Source organism: Neophocaena asiaeorientalis, unplaced genomic scaffold (genome assembly GCF_003031525.2).
Source record: "Neophocaena asiaeorientalis asiaeorientalis breed wild unplaced genomic scaffold, Neophocaena_asiaeorientalis_V1.1 scaffold140, whole genome shotgun sequence".
Classification (NCBI taxonomy): domain Eukaryota; kingdom Metazoa; phylum Chordata; class Mammalia; order Artiodactyla; family Phocoenidae; genus Neophocaena; species Neophocaena asiaeorientalis.
In genome coordinates this window covers 1,112,865-1,133,564 of record NW_020173729.1, presented here as the reverse complement: position 1 = coordinate 1,133,564, position 20,700 = coordinate 1,112,865, and the positions used below count along the sequence as shown (strand labels likewise).

General features: G+C 49.6%; 1 protein-coding gene across 9 annotated transcripts in view; it reads left to right on the top strand.

Moving 5' to 3' along the window:
• PLEKHG3 (pleckstrin homology and RhoGEF domain containing G3) overlaps nucleotides 1-20,700 on the top strand; it is a 42,568-nt gene that overhangs the window by 8,327 nt on the left and 13,541 nt on the right. For 7 of the 9 annotated variants that reach the window (XM_024750831.1, XM_024750832.1, XM_024750835.1 and 4 more), the window contains 2 exons: nucleotides 18,410-18,790; nucleotides 19,956-20,053. In XM_024750831.1, the coding sequence (XP_024606599.1) occupies nucleotides 18,449-18,790; nucleotides 19,956-20,053 (440 nt within the window). In that variant the 5' untranslated portion in view covers nucleotides 18,410-18,448. Of the gene's footprint in view, nucleotides 1-7,004; nucleotides 7,171-17,675; nucleotides 17,757-18,409; nucleotides 18,791-19,955; nucleotides 20,054-20,700 lie in introns of those variants that run through there. The other 2 variants (XM_024750830.1, XM_024750833.1) reach the window with 2 other exon arrangements.

The following is a 20,700-nucleotide window of genomic DNA, read 5'->3' as shown; positions in this document are numbered from 1 at the left end:
TGTAGGTTATATTCATTACATATAGCTCTGGATTGTCTTAACTTTATTAATGTCATTTTTCATAGGGAAGTTTTAATTTTAATGTGGCCAGATTTGCCAGTCTTTTCTTCATACTTTCTGCATCTTATTCAAGAAATCTTTTCCTACTCTGATTTTACAGAAACATATTTAGTCTATTTTCTTTTTAAATTTTGCTTCCACACTTACATTTTAAATTCATCTGGAATGTATTTCTTTTATGTGACAATGGTTCTCAACTCTGGCTACATAGTAAAGCCTCATGAGGAGCTTTTTAAGAAAGTACGATTGTCTGAGCCTCATTTCAGATCAGACCAATAAAATTAAAATATCTCAGGGTGGAGCCTAGGCGTGGCTATGAAATGCCCCAGGTGACTTTTATGTCCAGCCAAGGTTGAGAACCACTCAACCCTGTAAGATGGAACTGATTTTATTTTTTCCAGAGCAATAGCCAGTTTTTCCAGTACTTGTTATTGAACAGTCTATGCTTTTCCTGCTGACTTGTTACTGTTAAGATTTGATTGATAACTTTATTGAGATATATTTCACATATCTTAAATTCACCCATGTAGAGTGGTTTTTAGTATATATTCAGAGTTGTGCAACCACCCCCGCTATCCCCGCATCTTTTTTTTTTTTGGCCGGGGGGGCCCTGTTGCTTGGCTTGTGGGATCCTTGTTCCCCAACCGGGGATCAAACCTGGGTGAGAGCTCCGAGTCCTAACCCCTGGACCACCAGGGAATTCTCTCCACTATGTAATCTTAAACCATTTTTATTACCCCTATAAGAAGCCCTGTATCTTTAGTAATCATTTCCTATTTCCTCCATCCCCTAGCCCCAGGCAATCACTAATCTACTTTTATCTCTCTAGATTTGCCTATTCTGGACATTTTATGTAATGAGTTCATACAATATGTAGCTGTATTGACCAGCCTTTTTCATTTAATGTAATGTTTTCGAGTCATCCGTGTCGTGGCATGTTATCAGTTCTTCATTATTTTTTATTGCCAAATAATATTCCATTGTATGGGTATACTACATTTTGTTTATCCATTCATCAGTTGATGGACATTCTAGCTGTTTCCACTATGCTGCTGTTTCCACTAGCAGCATTCCACTATAATGCTGCTATGAACAGTTGTGTACAACTTTTTGTACGCAGCATATAGATCCCCTAGCTTCTATATGAACTATGGGGAGATGATTATTTACAAGTTAACTTTTTGAGGAATTGCTAAATTGTTTTCCAAATAGGCTACACTATTTTACATTCTTTTTTTTTTTTTGCGGTATGCCAGCCTCTCACTGTTGTGGCCTCTCCCTTTGCGGAGCGCAGACTCAGCGGCCATGGCTCATGGGCCCAGCCGCTCTGCGGCATGTGGGATCTTCCCGGACCGGGGCACGAACCGGTGTCCCCTGCATCGGCAGGCGGACTCTCAACCACTGCGCCACCAGGGAAGCCCTATTGTACATTCTTACCAGCAATGAGCAAGGGTTCTAATTTCTCCTCATCCTCACCATTACTTGTTATTGAACATGGTTTTAATTTTAACCATCCTAGAGTGAGTAGGAAGTAGATTTAGTTGTGGTCTTGGTTTGCATTTCCCTAATGATTAATGATATTGAGCATCTTTTCTTGTGCTTATTGGCCATTTGTATATGTTTTTTGGAGAAATATCTATTCAAATTTTGCCGATTAAAAAAATTTTTTTTTTTTGATTGTTGTAAGGGTTCTTTATATAGTCTGGATACAAGTCTATTATCAGATTTACAAATATTTTCTCCCATTCTGTGGTTTGTCTTTTCACTTTCCTTTTTCTCTCTTTTAAAAATTTTAATTTAAAAATTAAAAAAAATCGAGGTGTAATTGATATGTCATTATTGGTTTCAGGTGTACAACTTAATGATTCAATCAATATTCGTATACATTGTGAAATGATCTAGTCCACTTTCTTTATAGTGCCCTTTGAAACACAAGTTTTAAATTTTGATGAAGTCCAATTATCTATTTTTGTTTTGTTTTGTTGCTTGTGCTTTTGCTGTTGTATCTGAGAAACCATTGCTCATCCAAGTTCACAAAAATTTACCCCTATATTTTCTTCTAAGAGTTTTATAGTTTTAGCTCTTATATTCAGGTCTATGATTCATTTTGACTTAATTTTTTTTTTTTTTTTTACGGTACCCGGGCCTCTCACTGTTGTGGCCTCTCCTGTTGTGGAGCACAGGCTCCGGACGCGCAGGCTCAGCGGCCATGGCTCACGGGCCCAGCCGCTCCACGGCATGTGGGATCTTCCCGGACCAGGGCACGAACCTGTGTCCCCTGCATCGGCAGGCAGACTCTCAACCACTGCGCCACCAGGGAAGCCCTGACTTAATTTTTGTGTATGGTATGAACTAGATATCCAAATTCATTCTTTTGCATGTGAATATACAGTTGTCCTAGCACCATTTGTTGAAAAGACGATTGTTTTCCTATTGAATGGTTTTGGTACCCTTAATGAAAATCAATTGACTGTAAATGTGAGGTTTTATTTCTGTACTCTCAATTCTGTTGCATTAATCTATATGTGTATCTTTATGCCTTGGTAACTATAGCTTTGTAGTCTTTGTGTGTGTGTGTGTGTGTGTTACACGGACCTCTCACTGTTGTGGCTTCTCCCATTGCGGAGCACAGGCTCCGGATGCGCAGGCTCAGCGGCCATGGCTCACGGGCCCAGCCGCTCCGCAGCATGTGGGATCTTCCCGGACCGGGGCCCGAACCCATGTCCCCTGCATCGGCAGGCGGACTCTCAACCACTGCGCCACCAGGGAAGCCCTGTAGTCGGTTTTGAAATTGGGAACTGTGAGTCTTCCAACTTTGTTCTTTTTCAAGATTGTTTTTCTGGCTCCCTTGCTTTTCCATACAAATTTTATGATTAGCTTGTCAATTTCTACAAAAATACCAGCTAGAATTTTGAAAGAGATTGGATTGAGTCTGTAGATCAATTTTGCTAACTTTAAGAATGTTAAGTGTTCTGATCCATGAACATGGGATGTCCTTCCATTTATTCAGGTCTTTAGTTTCTTTCAATAGTTTCCAGTATACAAGTCTTAACACTCCTCTTGTTAAATATATTCCAAAGTTTTTAATGCTTTTGCTGATGTTATAAATGGGATTGTTTTGTTTCTTAATTGCATTTGGGGGGTGGGGTGGGCTGTACCATGCAGTTTGCGGGATCCTAGTTCCCCAACCAGGGATTGAACCTGCTCCCTTGGCAGTGAAAGCGTGGAGTCCCAACTACTGGACTGCCAGGGAATTCCCCTTAATTGCATTTTTTGGGTTGTGCACTACTAGTATATAGGAGTAGAAATGATTTTTGTGTATTGATCTTGTATCCTGCCATCTTACTGGACTCTTTCATTAGTTCTAATCATTTTGTTAGTGGATTCCTTAGGATTTGCTATATATAAGATCATGTCATTTGTGAATAGAGATAGTTTTACTTCTTTTTTTTCAATCTGAATGTCTTTTATTTCTTTTTCTTGCCTAATTTTCATGGCTAGAATCCAGTACAGTGTTGAATAGAAGTATCATGAGGGGACATTCTTGTCTTATTCCTAATCTTAGGGGGAAAGCATTCCTTCTTTCTCCATTAAGATGAAACACCTGTGTGGTTTTTTGTATATGTTCTTTGTAAGACTGGGGATGTTCCCTTCTGTTCCTAGTTTGTGTGGTGTTTTTATCATGGAAGGGTGTCAGATTTTGTCAAATGTTTTTTCTGGGTCTATTGAGGTGATCAGGTGGTTTTTATATTTTATTCTATTAATATTTAAAATTATATTAATTGATTTTTGGATGTTAACCCAATCTTGTATTTCTGGGATAAATTCACATGGTCATAGTGTATGCTCCTTTTTATATGTTGCTGGATTCAGTTTGTTAGTATTTTGTTGAGGATTTTTACAGCCACACTTATAAGGGATGTTGGACTGTAGCTGGTTTTTTTTCTTGTGATATCTTGTTTGGTCTTGATAACAGGCCTCATAGAATGGGTTAAGTGTCCCTTTCTCTACTGTTTTTTGGAGGAGTTTGTGAAGAATTGCTATTAATTCTTTAAATGTTTGGCAAATTCACTAGTGAAGCCATCTAGTCCTGAGCTTTTCTTTATTGGAAGTTTAAAAATTATTAATTCAGTCTCTTTACTTATTAACAGGTCTCTTCAGATTTTCTGTTTCTTCCTGAGTCAGTCATTGGCTTATGACATTCTAAGGATTTGTCTAGGAATTTCATCTAACTTATCTAATTCATTGGCATAGAGTTGTTCATGGTATTTCCTTATAATCCTTTAAGAAGTTCTTTTTTATCTTTGATGTTTTGCGTTTATACTACGGATGATGTGTCTAAATGTGAACTTCTTTTAAATTTAACTTAGTCGTGCTTTCAATATGAGGACAAATGTTTTATGTTCAGTTCTGGAAAATTCATATACATTCTGTCTTTGAAAATTGCCTCTCCCCTATTCTTTCCTTTTTCTTCCTATAGAACTCTATGGACCTCTGTCTCTTTGGTTTTTTTTTTTTTGGACCTCTGTCTCTTAATGTTTATATTTTCTTATTCTTTGCATCTACTTCAGGATAATTTCTTCAGTTTTTTTTTTTCCATTTCACTAATTCTTTCTTTAGCTGTATTTGATTTTCTGTTGAACGTACCTATTGGGTTTGAAATGTCAATATGGTATACAATTCACCTGTGAAAAATCTGGGTTTCAACTGCGTGGGTCCACTTATATGTGGATCTTTTTCAATAAATATGTACTACAATACTACACAATCTGCAGCTTGTTGAATCCACGGATGCAGAACTGTGGATACAGAGGGCTGACTGTAAAGTTATATGCGGATTTTCTACTGTGTGAGGGGTTGGTGCCCCTAAGCCCCGTGTTGTTCAAAGGTCAACTGTATTTTATTTCCATTCAGTACTTTTTCAAAGTCTTTTTCAGATTTTTCTTTTATTTCTAGCTTTTGGAGTACCAGTTTTTTCCATCTTCTGACTCGCTTGTCATGGTTTGTTTTATTGTGTGGTTTGTAATTTTTATACTGATCTCCTCTTCATTGGGTTGCAAAGAGTGGGATGCTTAAAAGCAAGGTATTTTGGAAGTCTGCACTTATTGTGATGATGAGGTCTAGGACATATCAAATGTGTGGGTGAGTGGCTGAGGTGGGGTAGAGGAAAAGACTGGCAGAGGAACTTTGCATGTCTGGCTGCTTCCTGTCATACAGATCTCTGCCTAAGAGTCACCTTTTCAGAGCCTTCCCAGGCCTCCCTAAATGTCTCCACCCCCCCCAGTCCTACTGCCTTTCTTCTGTTTTATCTTATCACTGTTAACGCATCGCTATTCAGAAATATATTAGCTATTTGTCTATCTTTTGTGACCTTCCTCCATATTGGAATGTAAGGATTTGTCTTTTTTTTTTTTTTTGGCCACCCCACGTGGCATGTGGGATCCTAGTTCCCTAACCAGGAATTGAACCCGTGCCCTCTGCATTGGAAGCACCAGAGTCTTAACCACTGGACTGCTGGGGAAGTCCCCAGTAAGGATTTGTCTTATTCACTGCTACGTCCCCAGCAACTGGCATGTGGTTTATACTGTCCATAAATTTGAGTGAGTTTGAGTAGTCCTGTTTTTAGATGGAAGTCATCTGAGCCCCGATGCTGCAACTTTCAGCTGGGCTGAGTCTGACCAGGCAGCAGAGGTGAACAGTTTGCCTCTTCATCCCCAAACCTTCTTCTGGACTTCCACTGGAGATGTCTTCTTCTCCCATTATAAGAGCCCAGAAAATACAATCCATCCTGTGTGCTTCAGCCTTCTTCTGGCATGAGTTCCACAGCTGCTAAAATCAATCAGTAATAGGGATTTGAGTGCCAGAAGCCCTGGGGGAAGAAAATGCACAAAACCCTGGGAAGATCTGGTCCTTACCTTTAGGAGGCTGTGATTGAGTTAAGAAGACATCACACACAGAAAATAGGTTAGGACGCTTGCCCACTCAGTGAGTCTGCTGTGTAGATTAGCGCACCTGCTATAGCTTTCGGTAGAGAAGGCAATCTGCGTGCTGGCCCCTGGGTCACATGCCGTCACATAAGTGGTTTCTGGAGGGATCTATGGGCAAGTTACGAATTCCCAGGTGACTCCATTTTGGCCTCCTTCTGAGGTTACCCCATGCTGTAGGAACTTGGTCTGAGCGTAGTGTTACTTGTAAAAGGGCAGAAAGTGCCTGTGGGCGTTCCCATGATGTGGGCTAAGGATGGCACCTTTCCATTCGTCTTTGGCTGTATCTCTTGGCCCCATTGGTTTTGGGGTTGGGGAATGGTGACAAGCACTGGAATTCCAGCAAACCCTGGCTTTCCCACTTGCCTTGCTGCACAGCTTTCGGTGAGTGAGTAAATGGCTCTGCCTCATATGGTTATGGTAAGGAGAGTTCCTAGAGAATGTGTTTATTAGCACAATGCCTGCTACACCCTAATAAAATGCTAGTAGATATTATTCCAGTCCGGCACCTTGGGAGCCACTTGTGCCTCAGTTTCCTGATCTGTAAAACGGGGAAATAATACCCAATCCTTGCCTGCCGCCCCTCCCCTCTGCCCCTGGCTGTTGTAAGGGTTAATATCCTCAGGCTCTGAGGTCCTGGGGTGAGGGAGGAGCTGCATAAATGGGTCATTGTTGTGCTCCTGAATGATCTGGCTTTGTTCAAGTGTCTTCAGTATTTGACTTCCTGCAGTTAATGTCCCCTGACTTTAATTGCTATAGATATTTGCATGTGCTCAACGGCTGGCGGCTCTCACCTGCCCGGCTGTGACCTGGGTCCTCACCCAGCCAGGGACCTGCTGAGTTGGGGTGGGAAGCTCCATTTCCTCTGTTAGGGGCCCCCCAGGAGTCAGGAATGAAAGAAATGCAGAAAGTATGACCCACACGCGCAACCGATTCTGAATAGGACGTTTATTGAAGAGGTTTTGCAGGAGGCGGCGGGCACTTTAATTCCCAAGGCTGTTGGTGGCAGCTCTCTGCTCGCCCCAAGCCTGTTAACTGCTTGGCTCCTGGTGCTTAGGGAGAATGGAGCTCCCCGGCCCCACGCGGCTCTCCTGGTGCTCAGATGGGAGCCCTTTTGAGAAAAGCGGTAGGTGCCGGGCTGGGCCAGGCCAGGGGGTGTGCGTGGGGCATGACCAGGACTATCCCGACTCCAGGCCTCCAAGTCTTGCCAAACTGTCTTGTGAAAAATCTGGCTGGCCACAGGCTTTGGGGCAAAAGGTAAATGTCTCCCTTGGGGCTTCAGAAACTAAGGATGGGTGTAGGAGAGTTGGTCTCTTTTTAGTCCTGTCCTGGCTTCTTCCAGTGCATTTGTCCATCGAGGCCAGGTAAGAGCAAGATAATCCTGTGTTCCTCTTAGAGGCGATTGCAAGTGGTTCTGCGAGGGGCTTCGGAGGGGCTTCTGAGGGGCTTCTGATCTCTGAACCCTCGGAGTTGTGTGATGAGAGAACGGGGCTGTTCCTAGAGGGACCCAGCACGTACTGGGAAAAGCAGAGTTGATCTCCCATTTCTTCCTGAAGTTTCCTTTTCTCAGAATCCACAGAGGGTGGTTATTTTGGATAAAATCAAGGGGTGGCAGTGGAGCAGGTGAAAGGAAGTTCTTCCCCACCCACCCTGTCTTTTCCCTGGTGCCCAGGCCGGGGCGGTGCCCACCACTTGCAGAGCTCTGGGCTGCAGGAGCAGGGAGGTCAGGGGGCAGATTGCCACTCTGCTTTGGCTTGACTTTCAACCCTGAGTCAAGGCCTTGATTTTCCAGGAGCAGGACTCTGCTGCCTGGGCCATGCCACGCCATGCCATGTGTGTACCCGCTCGTCCCAGAATCTGGGGTTTGGAGACAGCTGCCCCCCCTGTCTGAAGTCTGGTCTGTGTAACCTCTCAGCTGAGGGAGAAAGCTGCTCTCCTCCCACCAGGGAACTGGTTGGATGAGTTTTCTCATCCGGGCCTCCCTGGTTGAGGCCCCTTAGAAGGGAAGGCAGGGACCTGGGGGGTGGGGGCAGGTGCTGTGGTGTGGAGAGGGGCCCTCTCCTCTCCCTCTCTCCTGCAGTGGGATAGGGATCCCTGGGGGACAGGGTGGTGCAGGAGGCCCTGCTCTCCAAAGGGCTGGCTGCCTTTGAGAATTGACCTTGTGTGAGACTATAAGCTCTGACTTGGAAAATCCACTTTCCTAACATGTCTGGGTCGGGTGCCAGGCCCAAGGTCAGCATCCAGGGCAAAGAGGAGGTGTTGGTCGGAGCTCTTCTCTTGCTGTTGTGCCCGAGGGCCAGGGAGGACCAGGGTGCATGACTGATGGTAGCAGTTCACTAAAAGGGGGCTGCTCACATTTACATACTTTTCCGGGTCTGGGTGCTCTTGCTTGGAATTGGAGACCAAGGTGCGTTTGGGGGAGCCTCCCTAATTCTAATTTGCTTGGGGAGGGAAAGTGAGACTTTGGGGAAGGGAAAAACCCTCAGGTGGTAAGATGTATACTGACTGCTCCCCCAGGCCAGCTGGGAGCTGCTGTTATAGAATCACAGTGGGAGATTCCCTTCTGGTTAAGCCCTGGTATCTCAGTTCCTAGACTTGGTGTTCTCCCCCTGTTTTTAGGAGCATTGCATTTATGTGTAGGTTCATATCTCCACATTTATTGGGGGCCTCGTTTCTTCCCCCTTCACAGGGGTTGGGATAGGTGTCATACTTCTTTCTAGCGTATGTTCCCTGACTGTCTCTTTCCTCCTTGAAGCTCTCTGTAAACAGTCAGCACCTTCCTGGGCCTCGGGATTCTTCATGAACACTCTGGCTGTATAGATCCCTGAGGCCATAGCCCCACCTGGCGGTCTGTACCTTTTTAGGGCAGTTTCTCACACCTTGTCTCCTGGAGTCTCGGTGATGGTTCTTCCAGGCCTGGCCTGGGTGTGCCCTTCCCCACAGTTCCTTCGGTCTGTCCTCGGCCTACCTTCCAGCCTCGCCACTTGCTGCCAGACGCCCCAGATCCTCGAGCGGTCCAGGTCCTTTCGGGACTCCACTGTCCCATGCTGCCACCCTTGCACCAGATGCCCTCAGAGCTGTTCTTCACCCGGCAGAAGCTTACTCACCAGTCAAGACTCAGCTAAAACCTCACCTCCTTTAAAGCTGCCGGGTCCCCCAGGCCGCATTTGCTACTCCCGCTTCTGTCAGCAGAGTTTACGTGTACTCCCGTACCAGCACTTGAGGCACTGCTTTGTGGATAATCTGTTGATATAACTAGTTTTTAAATTATGATTTTGTTATTATTACTTTTTTTGGTACTGTGTGGCTTGTGGGATTTTAGTTCCCTGACCAGGGATTGAAGCTGGGCAGTGAGAGGGCAGAGTCCTAACCACTGGACTGCCAGGGAATTCCCCAGATATGACTATGTTTCCTTCTAGAATTCTCTTCCTCAAAGACAGAGGGGCAGTGTCTTATTCCTTTCAATATCCCTAGGGCCTAGCATCATGCTTGGAAGTGCTGAGCGATTCCCAGACTGGAGGCTGTCTTGACCTCCCACGTGGCTCCAACACCACCCTCTACTTCCTTTTGTTATTATTATGTGGGATCTTAGTTCCCCAACCGTGGATCGAACCCCGTGCCCCCTGCAGTGGAAGCACGGAGTCTTAACCACTGGACCAGCAGGGAAGTCCCTGCTTTCTTTTGTTATTGATGTGCTTGTCTCGTTTCTCCTGGTAGAATATCAGCTCTTGGGAGCGGGCTCTGTGGGTGATTCATCTTTGTGTCACCCACAAGGCTGCAATGTCCTTGTGCAAAGTAGATGCTTGAATATATGGTTCAGTGAATTCTGAAGCTCATGACTTGGGACGGGCCAGCAGTGTTAATCCCTAAATGAGCGGCAGACCCTGTGGCACAGGTGGCTCACTGCCCTGCTCCCTGTCGTCCAGCGAGTTAGGAGCAGAGCTAGCACTGGTTTTGAGCTGTGCCGGCTGGAGTCCCAGGGCTGTTCATACACATTCTGCGGCTTTCCCCTCTTTGATATTCCCTGTGACTTAGGAAATGGGGCTTTCCCCAGTACCTTATGGCTCTCCCATATGTCCACCCTGGAGATGGATTGTGTTTTTTCTTTAAAACCCAAGGACCAGTGTCAAGGATGGTTTCTACTGATCACTTCTTTGTGCTTTTGCCGCCTCACATCACCTTCAATTCTGTTCCTCCTCAGGCCTGTTGTGCCCCATGGCTTTGTTCCTCTCCTAGCTGAACATGCCGGTCTCTACCTGTGGAACCGTGAGGAATGTGCCCTGCCTGCTACAGCAAAGGACTGTGACTCATTCATACTTCATCTTCTGGTTTGACCTTCTGTGGGGCATAGATATCAGACTTTTTCCTTTCCAGCCGAATTGCTTTATGTTTGCCCTTATAATATCATGGTCCGAATGTATGTTGGGATCATAGATGATGGATGATTGGTGAGGTGAGTGGGGAGGGGAGGGTTAGGTCATGCTGGTTCACCAGGTTTAACCCATATCTTTACTATTGATTTGAGATGTAGGTCAACTTTTCTAGGCACACATCAGAAAAATCTCTTGTCCTGGTGCTGTGGAGCAAATAGTAATTCATCCATCATCCTCATTGCTACCATTTATGGAGGGTTTACTGTGTGTCAGTTGTACAAATTGCTCTACTTGTATCATCTCAATCTTGGAGACCAGTGAGGTTGGTAGTACTGCTGTGCTCATTTTACAGGTGAGGAACTTGAAGCTTGGTCGGGTCAAGTGACCTGCCCAAGGCCACACACAGCCAGCAAAACGGAGGAGCTGAGGTTCAAACCACATTGCTTGACTGCAATGCCTGTGAATCCGTTTAGTGCGTTTAACCTCTGCTCTGGACTCCTACGTACTCAAACTCAGATCTAGTGGGCCCCTCTGTTCCCACTTGCTTCCAGCTGAGATTCTCCAATGCCTTTGAACCTGTTGCAACAGTAAATGCTGCAACTCTTGAAAGTGTGGTTCAAGCCGAGAGGACTCCAAACAAGCAGCCCCTACAGTGGGCATAGGGGGGGCAACTAGATGGCTAATTTTTAGCGTTGGGTCCCTGAATTTTGCTGATAAGGAGGGGTGGTCCTGTGAGCCTTTTTGACCTAGAGATGAGAGAGGTAGGGTCTCTGGGAACACTGGAGCTGTCTGATTTCTAGCACAGTCTTTAGCTCCTCCATCTTCTGGGGACATTCTGTCTGTGTCGTTTTCCTTCTTAGTTACAAGTTGTGCTGGGAGCAAGCTGACCTACCCTGGCTGAGAGCAAAAGCAATTTCTAATCAACAGTAATTATTCTCATTTGCCTTCGGTACGTGTTTCTGTGAAACCTCCTGGTGGACTGCTTTTCCTGGGGCATCTGTAGGGCCATCACTTTATTGTAGTCCCTTCTCCAAACTGTAAAGTGGTCCCTTGGCCACTTTCCCCTTCTCCCAGTTTTTGTGGCTGGTCATTTAATATGTGGCATGGCAGGGCAGCGGTACCCCTGCTCCAGTCCCTTGTCTGGGGCCTAGGGTACGGGACTGCTGGGCTGAACGAGCGGTCACTGCTCCTGCGTGCCTCTTGGTGGATCGGAAACTTGCTGGCAGTGACTGATGTGGAAACTCATTAGACTAGGAGGAACTGGCTCAGGTCTTGACTTTGACTACTGTTTATCTTTCACCTGACTGTGGGAGTGGTGAAGTGCTCTAGGCACAATCCCGTAGGAATTTATTGAGCATCTAGTGTGTGCATTGCCTTCTGGGGGTGAAAGAAGGCCCAGCCCACTGGGTTTTATTATCTCGTCTGGAAGGAAAACTTGCACAGAAGAGCCCCCAAGGACCAGTGCTTTATGTGATACTCAGGTTCATTAGAGTTCAAAGAAGTGCATGTGTATTAGCGTCCCATGGCTGCTGTAACAAACTGCAAACTTAGTGGCTTAAAACAGCACACGTTTATTATCTTATAGTTCTAGAGGTCAGACGTCAGTCTGGGTCTGCATGGCTATGTTCCTTCTGGAGGTTCCAGGGGAAAATCTGTTCTCTTGTCCTTTCCAGCTTCCTGAGGATGCCTAGATCCTTTGACTTGGGGTCCCTTTTCTCCATCTACAAAGCCAGCAGCCTAGCATCTACCAACTTCTCACTCTCTGTCCCTCTGCTTTTGCTGTCACATCAGCTTCTGACTCCTGCTGCCTCCCTCTCATAAGGACCCTTGTGATTACATCAGACCTACCCACGTAATCTAGGACAATCTTCCCCATCTCAAGATCCTTAACTTGATCACATCTGCAAAGTCTCATTTGCCATATAAGGTAACGTGCATAGGCTCCTTATATCCAGGAATTAGGATGTGCATATTCTTGGGGGAGAAGCATTATTCAGTCTGCAATGGTGTGTGTGTCGGATGGGTTGGTGATGGTTGGGGAGGCCTTTCTGAGGGAGATGATTTGACCAAATTTGTGTAGGGAGAGAATGTCTAGGACACCTTCCAGGTTTGAGAAGCAACATGAGCAGCTGTTGAGCTTGTGGGTGGTGGGGACAGCGAGGTGTGGGTGAGTGGTCCTCCCACTGAAACGAGATGCCAGGGGCTTTCCTTTCCTTCCAAGGCTAGGCCGAGGGAGTTTTTTGGACTTCAGTCTGTGTGTCCAGACCCCCTCCCAGAATTCAGGTGGGAAGGCTCCATTGGCAACCAGAGCCTTTCCTTCCTAGCAGCTGGCTCAGCCACACTTGGTGGCCCCTGCTATTCCTGGGTGGTGGGAAAAGGAATTCACGAGGGAAAATGAATTTGAGCCAGCTGGCCTGGGTTTGGGTGGCCCAGAAACCCTGGTCACACTTCGCACAGCCTCTGTGGCAGTCACGTTGCTCACATTGAACACAGTCAGTCCCTAGGGAGCCTTCCCTTGCCCTCCCTTAGGGTGCTTAGGGCCCCTGAGTCTCTGGGCAGGGACAGGAGGGTCAGAAGGAGAGGGCAAAGGCCAGACCCTCTCAGGGATCCTCCCCATCCCCAGGAAAGCCTCGATGGTGTGGTGAGAGGTGTCCTCAGCGGGTATGACCTCAGCCAGCTCTACTCACCATCTGCTGGCCGGGGGAGCCGTAGGAACAGACCCCAGAGAGCCCAGCTTCTGTGGGGACAGCGCTGGGCAGCAGTGTGTCTGGAGTGGTGCTGAGCTGGATGCATGTGTGTCTCTGTGTGTGTGTGTATGTGTGTGTGTGTGTGTGTGTGTGTGTGTGTGTGTAGAGCACAGCTGGGCACAGGATCTCAGGGTGAGATCTCTGTGGAAGTTCACATTGCTCCCGCCTTGTTTGTCTGGAAAAGCTGTAGCTTTTCTCTGTTGCTTCCTTCTGGTACGCTCTCTGAGCACATCCTGACAGTGCAGTTGAGGGGTTAGGGGGAAAGCCAGAGGCCTGTGGCTGCCCCTGTTTGGAGAGCCTTTGGACTATCTAGCAGGTGTCGGTAGTTGGGAGATGAAAGAAGGTCAGGAAGGAGGGCCACGCAGCATGCAGCCCCCCGAGCAGGGAAGGACTTGGCCCGCTTGCCGGTACCCGGTGATTCCCTGGACTTTGGAGCAGCTGCCTTTGGGGGAGACCCCTCTCTCGGTCCCCGCCCGCCTCCAGAGCAGGTGTGGCGCTCCGCCTCTCGGGTGTGGGGCAAAGCGGGGTAGGTGAAAGGATGACGTCAGCCGCCTCCGCACCTGGACCCAGCCTCTCCAAACCAAAATGTTTTCTGGGGCGTCTCCAGAACGCCAGCCTGCACAGCCTCCTCCCGGTCTCCTGCCTTCTCAGCCCACTAGCCCCCGAGGGAGGGCCGGAAGGGAGTGTTGCTGAGTCCGGGGGACTCCCTAGGACCAGAGAAGCAGAGGTTCTCCGAAGGTTCCAGGTGAGTTCCCCTCTGGGACCGTTCTTTCTCAAGCTGGGGGTGAGCTCAGGGAGCAGGGTCCTACTGCCTTAGTGACAAGAGGCCTGAAGACAGAACATGGGGGCTATGGTGGGGTTTGGATGGTCACTTTTTTCTGTTGGAGGCAGGAGGCTAGGTCAGATCGGGGGCATGGTGCTGAGGCCTCGCGGGGCGGAGGAGGATGTGGGACTTGGCCCCGGTCAGCTGTGCTGGGAATCCAAGGGGCCTGCTGCAGCCTGCTTGCGTTCCTGCCCGGGGATGTTCAGGGAAGGTCCCCCGTTGGTGGAGCCAATAACCTGGAGAGGTGTGGGTGGAGGAAGGGTGTGGATTAAACTTAGAAAAAGTTATTGAAAAAAAGAAGGAAACTGATCTCCCTTCCTCTCCTGTGCCCCGACGCTTAAAGGTGCGTGTTTGAGCAGCTTATTGGGACCATCAGAAAGGTCTTACAGGACCCTTTCAAAGAGAGCTTCCCAGGTGTGGGAGATACAGAGTTTTCTAGAAGACTGACTCACTGACTGATGATTGACTGGATTGATTTGTGTTGAAAGATGGAAGAGGTCACTGCGGAGCGATACTTAGGGAACTGGAGACTAGTGTGACGGAACGGGGTGGGCGTGGACATCTGACTGCTGTCTGTTAACTTTCTCTCCGTGCGCACTGCCCCAGCGGACAGTGTCTTCCAAGATGAGTTTGAAGACCTGAGTTCTAATCTTGGCTTTGGGGTGAATCTTACCATATGGGGTGATGCTCCGTGGAGAGGAAGGAAAGATTGCCTCCGCCCAGGAACACGTGGGCCGGTGCTTCCGCCGTCTCTGTGGGAGCCTGAACTACACACACAGTAATGGTTGGATTGGGCTTTTAGGACCAGAGTGCACTCACATTAGGTGTGATGTCCCTTTTCCCTCTCTATCTAATGGTGTCTGCTAACAGTCCCACTTGGACTCTGCCTTGTCTGCTCTCACTGCCCCATTTGCTGTTCATCCCTCCCTTTCTGGGTCTCTGTTCTTTTCCAGAGAGAGAGAGAGAGAGAGAGAGAGAGAGAGCTTCATGATCCTAGGTCTCCTGGTCACTGTAGGGCTTCTCTTATCATCCGAGCAGTTACAGTCCGATCCCTATGCCCTCGTGCTTCTTCCCCTCTCCATGACCTGTAGTCCTTTGACCTGGAATCTGTATTTTTCTACGTTGTTCCAAGGAAAGGGTAAATGGGCAAATGTCACATAGTAGGAGGTCTAGAAATAGCCTTAAGGAATCTTAACTCTCTTTCTCTCTTTTTTTTTAACCTCCATTGGCCTTTGTGGGGTAAGTGAAATGTCACGTTAAAAGCCCTGACCTTTATGTCTTAATATGTCCCCCGTGGCTTATGCTGAGGCAAAGCCATGGCATCCAGGGCTGTGACTAATCCTTTGCTGTGGTTCTAGCTGGTGTGAAATCCATCAGGGAGACAGCCAGCAGCGGGCAGGGGCAGGAGAGCATGCACACTGAAGCCTGAGTCCAAATCCAGGCTCTACCGCATGCTTCTTCTGTGGCCTCAGTTTCTGCATCTGTAAAATGGGGATAATAATAGTACTGACCTCATAGAAATGTTATGAGATGAAAAGGTCTTGTTAATGTCTACAGCACTTGGAACATTTTTAGCTGTTAGTCATTATGCTTTCTTTTAACCCCAGGAGGATTTGGGCATGGGCACTACTTTGAAAACATGATCTTGGTTTGCAGGCAGATGTCTGTGTGCAACCAGAGAAAAGTTCTCCAAATAGAAAAGATGTTTTAGTTCCTGGGCTTTTTTTTTTTTTGCGGTACGCGGGCCTCTCACTGCTGTGGCCTCTCCCGTTGCGGAGCACAGGCTCCGGACGCGCAGGCTCAGCGCCCATGGCTCACGGGCCCAGCCGCTCCACGGCACGTGGGATCTTCCCGGACCGGGGCACGAACCCGCGTCCCCTGCATCGGCAGGCAGACTCTCAACCGCTGCGCCACCAGGGAAGCCCCAGTTCCTGGGCTTTTGAAGTGTGCTTATGTTGCACCCTATGGCAACGGGGCCCCTAAAGAGTGACCCTCAGAAGGTACCCTTTAGAGATAAATCTCCCTGAGAGTATGTGTGTGTGTGGGGTGTGTGGCTGTGACTAATCCTTCACTTTAAGGCCGTGACCTGACCAGCTGTGAAATCCATTAGGGACTTGGGCCTTTTCGGTTTAGCATCCCCATAGGGGCTGACTGATCCCAGGTTTGATCTGGGAAAGGTCTTAGGTCGTAAGTCCCTACCCCGCTGTTCTAGTTGGGATTGACAGGCCTGGGGGGCTGAGGGGGAGAAGGGGTGGAGGGGCTGTGGTGTGCCTGACAGTGCACGTGACTTGAAGGACACCAGAGTCCCACAGGGCTGGGGTTAAGGGCTGGGGCGGAGTTTGGGTCTTTGTCTCTCTTTGTACTGAAATGACACGCCACAGGTGGGTAGAAATGACTAGCTGGTTAATCTTAAAGGCTCTTTTGAGGAGGTAGGAGAAAGCAGTGGTGCTGCATTTCCCAACGGGCTCTCCTCTGAGATGCTCAGTTTCACCAAGATGATCCTGTTAATTAATCCTTTCATTGCACCTGGAGGGAGGGAGCACTCTGGACTGGCCCCAGTGCCGCCACTGTGTCCTCATCTGCAAAATGAGAGGCTCACACAGAGCACCTCGGAGGTGACCCCGTCCCCCAGCTGAGACGTGCAGTGAGAAATTGCTGTGCTTGAGAGGGTCCTTGCTGGGCTAGCGTGCATGGCAAACAGGTCTCAACGCTCCAGACTTTAGCTCAGTAGTTGTACATCCTCCACTTGCCTGATCACCTTTTAAGGCCCCTGCCCTTAGGTCACTTACAGCCTAGGGCAGGGGGTCTTACGCAGAGAGTGCTACAATAGGGGTACCCCTGGGGTGCTGTAAGAGTACATAGAAGGGGCCCCCAGGTTTGGTTTCTGGGGATGTATGGGGGTGGCTTCTGGGACCCAAGGGTTGGTATAAGTGACACAGGTTGGGGGGCCGCCGTATGGTGTGGGGTGGATGGGGAGGAAGTAACGGCCAGGCAGAGAGAACATTTGCCAAAGCCAGAGCCCAAGGGCGCTGGCACAGGTAGGGACACTGGCTCCAGGTTGGGGCACAGGCACAGAAAACCAGGGGGCAAATTCAAGGCTGCCAGAGTGATGGTACCTTCTAGACCCTTCTCCTCATAGCTCTAGCCTGTGATCTAGTAGCTTCTGATCCTTAGAACTAGAGGTGGAAGTCTTTGGGGCAGTAGCGGTGAGAGGGATGCTCTAGAACATTTTTCCTATGGAAACAGCAATCAAATGAACATTCTGGAAAGTGGTGTTGGTGAGCTCTGGTGCTCTGGGATGGGGCTGGAGTGTCCTTGACCTTCCCAAAGCCCACAGCCACCACCCCACCTCCACAGACTTGCTGCTCCAGGCTGGCCTGCCTGTGAGCCACACCATCTGCTTAGGGAATAAAGTCCACCTGAGGCTATGTTTGCCTCACCTGGGAACCGTTTCCTGCTTGCTGTGCTGCCCTGATCTAGATCTAGCTGTGCTGAAGGGAACTTAGGGAGACTCACCGGTGGCTCAGCCCTGGGGAATTTCCTGTGCCCCTGGAGCCAGGGTGAGTCAGGGACCTGTACAGGGGGCTGGAGCTGGGGGCAGGGGGGGTAATGTGGGTTCAGCCTTTGTATCATCTCCTCTGCCTTCTCCGTCAGTATCCAGAAGGTTTCAGGTTCATGGTGAAGCCGCTGGTGGCCCCAGAGATTCTGCGATCCAGGGGAGCATCTTAGCCTCTGGCACGTCGATTGTTAAGAGCCGGATCCTTGACAGGTGGACACTTGGGAAGTGCTTTTTGACAACTGCCATTATTATCACTGTTTTGATGGTTTATGGAGCCGTTGCTCTGTGCTGGGCATCAGGCTCAGAGCTGTACATCCAGCAGGTCACTGCATCTTCGGGGGCACGGCCGAAGCTGAGGCTCTGGGAAGCTCGGTACTTTGCTGGAGCGGAGGCACTGGGCTTCAGATTCCATCACAAGGCACCCCGGACCGTTGCTCTGGCAGAGATGCCCTCTCTGCTTTTCTGGGGCCTCAGCTTTCTGAGCCCTTTATTGTTACTGGATGTGGTCCACCGTGGGAAAGACGGAGGTGAAGCTGTTGCAGTCAGGCAGGAATGTCACTTGGGCATCCTTGCAGATGCTCATACAGTCTGAAGGCAGGGGCCTCCTTGAGATTCCGAGCTGTTGCTTTTATAATTGTGGTAAAATACACATAACATAAAATTCTCATTTTTAAGTGTTCCCATCGTTGTGCATCCATCGCCTCCAGCCATCCGTAGAACTTTGATTATCTTGCAAAACTGAAACTCTGTATCCATTGAACAGTAACTCCCCATTCCCTCCTCCCCCAGCCCCTGGCAGCCACCCTTTTACTTTCTGTTTCTGCAAGGATTCCAGAGGTTTGCCCTTTGTCTGTCCCGCGCAGAACCTCCCTGGAGCGCCCCCACCAGGCAGCAATGCAAGGATGCCCGTCTCTGCCTCGCTCCACCAAGATGGCAGCCAGGAGCGGCCCGTGAGCCTGACCTCCACCACCTCCTCGTCAGGCTCCTCCCGTGACAGCCGCGGGGCCATGGAGGAGCCCAGCGGCTCCGAGGCTTCGGCCGAGAACGGGGCCGGCTCCCCGCGCGGCCGGCGTCTCCCCAACAACAACTCCAGCAGCTGGCTGAGCGTGAGGGGCTCCCTGTCCCCTTTCAACAGCCGGGCGTCGGTGGCGCCTGCGCACAAGCTCAGCTACGTGGGTCGAGTAGTGCGGGAAATCGTGGAAACGGAGCGCACGTACGTGCAGGACCTGCGCAGCATCGTAGAGGTGAGGCTCACCCCTCGCCCCCGGCGGGGCTTTGGAGCTAAGGTTGGGAGGGGATCCCCCTCTCCTCTGGGGCTGGGGCTGGCCTCTGGCTTCGGGTGGCCCAGCTCTCGCGCATAAACCCACTTCCACCCAGGGAAGGAAAGTTGTCCCTGACATGTTTGTCTCCAGGAGCTGCTTCCCATGGCGTAGTGGGGAGGCCTCACGGCTCTGGCCCCGGGAAGCCACTGGCTGCTCACGCTGCCTTATGACTTGGGGTCCGATCAGTAGCTTGGGCCAGCAGAACTTCCTGCAGATGCTCGGGGCGTAGGCACCCCTGATAGGGAGCGGGGACAACTGTGCCTAGCGGAGACTGAACCGCAGTGAAGAAACTGGCTCTGGACCCCACCCGGCCCGCGCCCAGATTCCTGCCCTGTTGTTTCCTGCTTATGGGGTCTTGGGCACCTGCGTAAACCACCCCCACAGCGCCCAGCCTCAGGTTCCTCATCCATAAATTGAAGATGCGGGGCTTCGCAGGGCCATGTACGGGTGCTTCACACTGGGCGAGGTGACCGTGTGAGGGAGCTCTCTGCCCTTCAGAGGGAGGTGTATTCATTTCCTAGGCCTGCCTAGCAGACAACCACAAACTGGGGCTTAAGGCACATTAGTTTATCCTGTCCTAGTTTATGAGGCCAGAAGTCAAAAATCAAGATGCTGGCAGGGTTGGTTCCTTCCGGAAGCTCTGAGGGGGGGAGTGCGTGCCAGGGCTCTCCTAGCTCCTGGAGGTTGCTGGCAACCCTTGGTGTTCCTTGGCCTGCAGATGTATCACCTCGGTTTCCACCTCCGTCTTCACGTGGCTTTCTCTGTGTCTCTCTGTGTCCTCTTATAAGGACACCAGTCACTGAATTTAGGGCCCACCCTAAATCCAGTATGGTATCATCTCAAGGTCCTTAATCGTTACATCTGCAAAGACCCTATTTCCAAATAAGGTCACATTCTGAGGTTCCAAGTGGATATTAATTTTGAGGGGGAATTATCCAACCCAGTACAGTAGGTGATGTCTGTGAAATTGTGTCATAGCTGTAACATGCAGTACAGAAATGAGGTGTGGCTGGGGGAGAAGAGGGAAGACGGGCAGGGACAGGATCGTGCCTGGGGGGGCTGGGCCCTGACGCCTCACTCCACGCAGGACTACCTCTTGAAGATCATTGACACGCCTGGGCTGCTGAACCCGGAGCAAGTCAGTGCCCTTTTTGGGAACATAGAAAGCATCTATGCACTGAACAGGTATGGAGCGGGCCTGACACGCACCATGTTCTGCCTGTGAGGCCCATCTCAGGGCCTAGGGAGGAGCCCCGGATGTCCCTGGTCTCGTGGGCTGTGACACGTGGGCCAGGGTCTGATCCCTGAGGGTGGGGAAGGGTGGTCTATCCCTGTACAGTGGTATAGTTAGCTCCCTGCAGGAGAGGGGGCCTGTGGGACCGTGTGCCCTGGGGCTGATGTGCTCATTTGAGGCTGTGTTCATGTTGGGTCCAGCCTGGGCCAGCGCCCCTCAGGGGACTGCTGAACCCTTGCACGTGATGTGCTCTCCCCTGTCCGTTCGTGGCCCCTTTGTCCTTCTCATCTTGGTCGCCCAGTGCAGATCTCTTCCTCCTCCTTCCCACTGATTCCGTGGGAAGTCGGGGCTCCCTGGAGGTGATCTGACCCATTAGGGGAACACACAAGCCGGGCAAAGCGGGAAGAGGGAGGCCGAGCGAGGCCTGCCGAGGGGCTGCTTCAGGGCAAAGGGGCTCCACGAAGATCACACATGAGTGGCTCCCGGGGCCCCCAGACTCTCCAGAGAGAGGGCACTGGTCCGGAGGAGCAGAGCTTGTGGGGACAGCATTGACAGGACAGGAGGAACCTTACCCCAGGCGCCTTAAGATGGGCAGAGG